A 6,283-nucleotide genomic window follows, 5' to 3' on the forward strand; every position below is an offset into this window, starting at 1 on the left:
CATTTTGTGTGCTGTGATGATGCTTAGGGAAGGAATGTAAATTGAGTTACAAAAAAAAAAGTTTCAGGAAAAAAAAATATATCTATTCAATGACTGCAGTAGGATATGTAGCCCCAGCTAGGTGCTACTTTATAGGATGCGTAAAGTTAGACTTGTGTTCATGGAAATGTGTGTGTCACCTGTGTTTGATAGGAGGGTATTTGGATTGATTAGGGTCTTTGGTGATTCAATAAAAGGTCGGGGGAAAAATGGTATAAAAAGCATACATAGATACCGGAGACAGTGTGGGAGGAGAGTGGGAGATGGCAGAAGATAAGAGATAGGGAATCAAGGATGGGGGAAAAAAAGCAAAACGTACAGAAAACAAGAAATGGAAGATCATTTGCTGACAATAACATGTTTGTTGATGTGCTTGATTGAGACAATAAACTGTGTACTCTGGATGGAAAAATCTCATTTTGTATGCTGTAATGATGTACAGTGAATGAATGCAAATAAATAAATTGAAATTTAAAAAAAAGAAAGTAAAAAATAATCCCACAAGTGGGTTGGCCAGTGTAAAATCCCTTCTCCATTCTTATTTCTGGGTTTGGGGCACACACCCTCTAGCATTCGGCATGAATTTAAAGTGGCCAATCTTGAACTTGTACGTCATCAGCGATGTGTGAGTCCAAAACTGTAACCACTACACAACCTGAAGGTCCTAGGAACAACACTATTATAGGCCTACATAAATCCAAAAAGAAGAGTGAGCATTCCCACTAGGGATGACTACATTAGGAGTTGAGTATAGGACCATAAAAGCACCAGAAACAAAAAGAAAACTAATAATTATCCATGAAATGAAAGTTATGTAAATAACTTAAGACTAAGGATCAAGGGGGAAAAAAAAAGAAATGATCCAGACAGAAATAATTACACAATTCTTTTCTACCTAAAATTTAAACTGCAAAAAATAAGTTTACAATTTAAAATTCAAAACAGCTTTTCACTTCAAACATACTTGAGGGAAGACAACACTTTGTTTTTTCCTTTGAATAAGCTATTGGGTGCTGGTGCTCGGATGAAGGGAGCAATAAAGAGAGAGAGAGATGGAGAGAGAGAAACCCTAAATGAATGGCTACACTGTAATCCCTTCTCTATTTTATTTCCAAGACCTTGGGCACACACACACACACACACACACACACACACACACACGTGCCCAGTGTGATTCTCTAGCTGTGAGGTCTGAAATTTGAAACATGTAGTCAACCCCATGAGAAGAATTCATCATAATTACTATGCCACCAGTTGACCCAAAGTCAATATCTAAACTGAAGACATCTGGTCAAAGTCATCTCAAGGTTAGGAGTGGACTGACCCACAGCCATAAGAAAGCATTTAAGATTTTTATTCATGTTTTAGTAGAGAAAGACAAAGACAGAGAGACAGCACCCCTGTAAAGGTCCTGATGCTACAAATGAATTCTAGCCTCACCTAATCCCAAACCATGGGCAAGCAAATACCTGACAGGGAGGTCTCTGGACTAATACTTATACCTTAAAACAAATTTAAATATAATAAACAAATCTGTAAGATCATTTCCAAGAGCATACAAACATAACCTAGAATCATCTGCTTTAATATAAAGGAAGAAAACTTGCTGGAATCCCAAGCTCTTAATTTATTACCCAGTTCTCCCTTACCTTTACCATTAAAGAGTCTCAGAAGAGAATTCTACACTTACCTCACAGTCAGGTTTTCCTAGAAACTACTGAAACTGTTCCTTAACAAGGAACTTGTTCCTATTTGTGTCAACTTTTCAATAGAATCAACAGTTGAGTGTTCTCTTGTTTCACCCGATGACTACACTATTCTGCTGTGTTTCTAGAAAGGGTAACCATTGGTCATTTTTGTCACAGGGAAATCAAGAAGTTGTAGATGTTTACCTGACTCCTTCTGGATTTATTTCACGTGATCTGCTGACAGCATTCACACATGGTCGGCCAGCAGAATTTGGATCAGCCTGCAACATTCCTATAACTCTACATTTTGTCGAGCTCCATTCTTCATTTTCATCCTTTTTTGTGTCCTTCACACTCAGAGTAGAATCACTACTTGGAAAGAAACCCAGTAAAAAAGCCTTTGGTTTCAAATAATTATACAGAATATTAAAACACAAAATAACAAAAACAGATAACTAGTTTTGTTTTGTTTTTTAAATCCCACCCTGTCCCATCTTAATTTATTTACTAATTTAAAAACAATTCCCCTATGTCGACTACATCCAAGTGTATACTCTCAGCTTCAAAATGAGGATGAATAGTACAAGTTGACATATGGGCTAATCTATGAAAAGTTGTACCTAAGCACAAAAGAAGGTTTTATACTAAAGAGGTAAAATATAGAATAAGAACTCTCAAGTCAAAAAGAGGGTAAAACCTTTCTACTTAATAAATGAAGTGTGAGCACAAAGATTCCATAAGAACTTGAAAGGAAAGTATAGAATACAGGGAAGCTAGTACTGGAGATGAACAGGTACACTACAGGGCAATGTTTTTTTAGAATAAGGAGCTCACCCCCCTACCAAGAGTGACTGTTAAGTCTTGTCATGAGATTAGTGCTATCACTTTTGGTATCATTTATATATATAATAATGTTTAATTTTAATAAGGAGTTTTTCCCTCTCTTGCACTCTCCAGTATGGCAGAGAGAGACAGAGAGACAGAAAGCAAGAAATCACCCCCCAGAGGGGATGGCCACACCGCAATCCCTTCTCCTCCATTTTGCTCTCGGGATCTTGAGCATGCACACACACATGCCCAGTGTGAGTTCAGCCACTTGGTTCAGGATTTGAACCATAGTCAACTATATGAGAGTCCAGCAACATAGCTATTACACCAACTAATGCTCACAAAGAAGTTTTTTTAACATACCATGAGGGACATATAACATGAAAAAAGAAAATAGGGAAATACTGAATATTGGGGGATCTTATAGTTAAAATACTCAGCTGCTACTTTACATAGTTCAAAATACAAAAGTCTGCTAGTTATGATTTTTTAAATAAAATTTCTGGGGACCAGTTGATGGTGTAATGACTACATCGCTGGACTCCCATGTAGTTGACCACGGTTCAAATTCTGGACCTGGCGACTTAAAAACAGATGAATAAATAAATTGCTAGAAAACTTTGGTTTATATTTAGCCTAGTACCTAATTCAAATATAAATAAAGAATCGTCATTATTTTTTATGCAATAAACAACATACACAAGAGCTTCATATTTTCTTTAAGAGAAATGTTTACTATAGAGCATGTGCACTAAACCGTGAGACAGAGAGAGATGGAGATAGAAAGTGAGAAAAAAAAAAAAGCCAGGGGAGGTTGTTCAGTGCACAATCCCTTCTCCTCCATTCTTATCTCTGGGTTTTGGGCACACAGGTTCATTTGGCATGAATTTAAAGCAGCTGTCCTTGGACTTGCACTTCAGTGGGCTGTGTGTGAGTCCAAGAAGGTAACCATTACACCACCTGCAGGTCCTAAGAACAACACTATTATATGCCTACATAAATTTAAAAAGAGTGAAATTTTCCACTAGAGATTGTTATGTTAGGAGTTGAGTATAAGCCCATATAAGTACAAAAAAGCACAAAGACAACTAACAATACCTATGAAATAAAAGGTATGTAAATAACTTAAGATTAAGCATTAAGAAAAAAGAAGAAATTATCTAGATAGAAATCATTACACAATTGTTTTCAATCTAAACTTTAAACTGCAAAATAAAAAAAGTCTACAATTTAAAAATCAAAACAGCCTTTACTTCAAACATATCTAAGAAAAGCCAACACTTTTCCCCCCTTTTAATTAGCTATTGGGTGCTGGCGTTTGGAAGAGGAGAGTGGAAGAAAGAGAGAAAAAGAGAAAGAGAGAGAGAAAGAAGCCCTGAAGGAATAGCTATACTGTAATCCTTTCACCTCCCCTCTCTTCTCAGGGCCTTGGGCAGCCATGCACACGTGCCCCGTGTGTTTCTCTACTAGTGAGGTCTGGGATTTGAACCATGTAGTTGACCCTGTAGGATGAATTCATCATCACAACTATGTTACAAGCTGGCCCAACACCTAAATAGAAAATATCTGGTCAAAGTCAACTCAAGGTTAGGAATGGACTGACCCATAGCCATAAGAAAGCATTGAAATTTTTTATTCATTTATTCATTTTTTTAATAGAGAAAGACAAAGACGGAGAGACAGCACCCCCATGAAGGTCCTGATGCTGAAACTGAATTCTAGCCTCACCCAATCCCAGAACATGGGCAAGCAAATGCCTGGCACTAAGGAAGTTCTCCGGACACAAACCCAGCACCTTCTCCTGAGAATTAGTCTCACTGAACACTGAGTTTACTGTAGTACCATCACCCTGCCCCAGTTTTACATGTTCTCAGTCTGTGACCACTAGCCTTACCTATCAGTTATACACGTCAGCCACATTCTTCAGAAAGACAGTCTATCTGAGAGCAACCCACTCTGATAAACACACATTCCAATGGGCAACACTCACTGAATAACCAGGCCACCCCGAGGATGTCAACCCCCTTGTGGCCCTGGAGGGCTGCTGGTCCTGAATCTCCACTCTTCCCAGAACTCTGTATAAGATCAGCTCGCTGCTCAGTTAGAAGAGACTGCCTGAGCAGGCCAAGCACACGTTACCACGAGAGAAAGCAATAAATTCCAATGTTGTCTTTTATTTCCATTATGGAAAAGCCAATAATCCTTTGACATCACCTTTTCCACTCCATTAATTTCCTACACCCTAATTTTTCTTATTAAAATACTAATGAAGTTTGTGTTTTCTCTGATCTATTTCACCATAAGTACCAATGGAAAAGACATAGCAAGTAAGTAGGAAATTCTTAATATGCACAATATAACTTATTACAAAGAGCCAAGAGGCCAGCAGGTGGTATGGAGGTGAGAGTGTTGGATCCTAAAGGGGCTACTTCAGTTTCAATCCCAGATCTGGTGGTTTGAAAATCATGCCAGGTGCATGTTTGTGTGTGTGTGTGCCCCAAATCCAAAGCCAAAAACATTGCAATGTGGCCATCCCTGGGCTGGTCTTTACAATCACTGTACCTCTTTTACTTAGTTTCTCTCTGGTGAGTGCACATGCTTTATAGAAAATAATAATAATAATAATAATAATACAGAAATAAAATAACTTAGAAATAAAAAGACTATATTATAGGCCATTGTGGAAAGCTGCTTTCAAAACTCTAGAGATTATTTTTTCATAAAGAAATGAATCAAGGGACTCATTCTTTTGTTCAACAGTTGTTTTATACATACAACTAATACTCATCAAATGCATAATATATGTTAATGACATGGCTGGGGTAGGGAAACATGGTTTTTCATACTTGAGAACTTGATAGCTGGAAAGTTACAATCTATGACAGTTTGTCTACACTTTACATTTGCATTGGATGTAAACAATATCACTTCTCTTCACCTAAGTCTAAGTGACTATTGGGTAGATAGAACTGATATTTTAGAGTATCTCAGGAAATCATAGCTATTCATAATTATAATGTCAAAGGTACTGTAAACAGACTCATCAAGGAGGATACATTTGTATTCAATGTAGGGTACAGCAGGTGGTGAGGATTAACCACATGACAGAGTGTGTAGTTCAAGTCCCAGTCCCGGTCCTAGAAGAACATGGTGGGTACATGTGTGTGCATGCCAACAATCCCGAAAAGAGTCTGGAGAAGATGAAATTGTTGCATGGCCATTGCCCCAAAATATATTTTCTCACATCCACCCCTCACACTGCACTCTCTCTGGCTAACACGCATTTCCTTAAGGGGGAAAAAATCAAACTGAGAAAAGTTCATTCTTTTCTTTTCATTTCATTTATTATCATCTTAATTATTTGATTCTAATTTGACAAGAGAGAGATGTGAGAGAGAGAGAAAGAGAGAGAAACCTGCCATAGCTGGGACTTGAACCAAGTTGGCCATATGTTAGGCCATTGCCTTTTAATTACCATGCCATTTGCTGGCTCTTAAATTGTACAAAATCCTACTTGGCCTGTTTTGCATGTGTGTATTTAGTAAGTTTATAATTACATTTTAAAATATCTATGTATCTGGGGACCAGCAGGTGGCATGGTGGTTGAGGTGCTGGACACTCCCACATAGCCAACCATGGTTCAAGTCCCAGACCTGGTGGCTTCCTTTCTCCCTTTCTCTCTCTCTCACTCTCTCTCCCCCTCTCTCTCTCTCTCTCTCTCTCTGTGT

General features: G+C 38.0%; 1 protein-coding gene across 1 annotated transcript in view; it reads right to left on the minus strand.

Moving 5' to 3' along the window:
• LOC102493624 (ankyrin repeat domain-containing protein 26) overlaps positions 1–6,283 on the minus strand; it is a 130,857-nt gene that overhangs the window by 64,446 nt on the left and 60,128 nt on the right. The window contains exon 16 of the mRNA XM_027766057.1: positions 1,932–2,125. Coding sequence (XP_027621858.1) covers positions 1,932–2,125 — 194 coding nt within the window. The remainder of the gene's footprint in view (positions 1–1,931; positions 2,126–6,283) is intronic.

This window comes from Tupaia chinensis, unplaced genomic scaffold (assembly GCF_000334495.1).
Source record: "Tupaia chinensis unplaced genomic scaffold, TupChi_1.0 Scaffold140464_1, whole genome shotgun sequence".
Classification (NCBI taxonomy): Eukaryota; Metazoa; Chordata; class Mammalia; order Scandentia; family Tupaiidae; genus Tupaia; species Tupaia belangeri.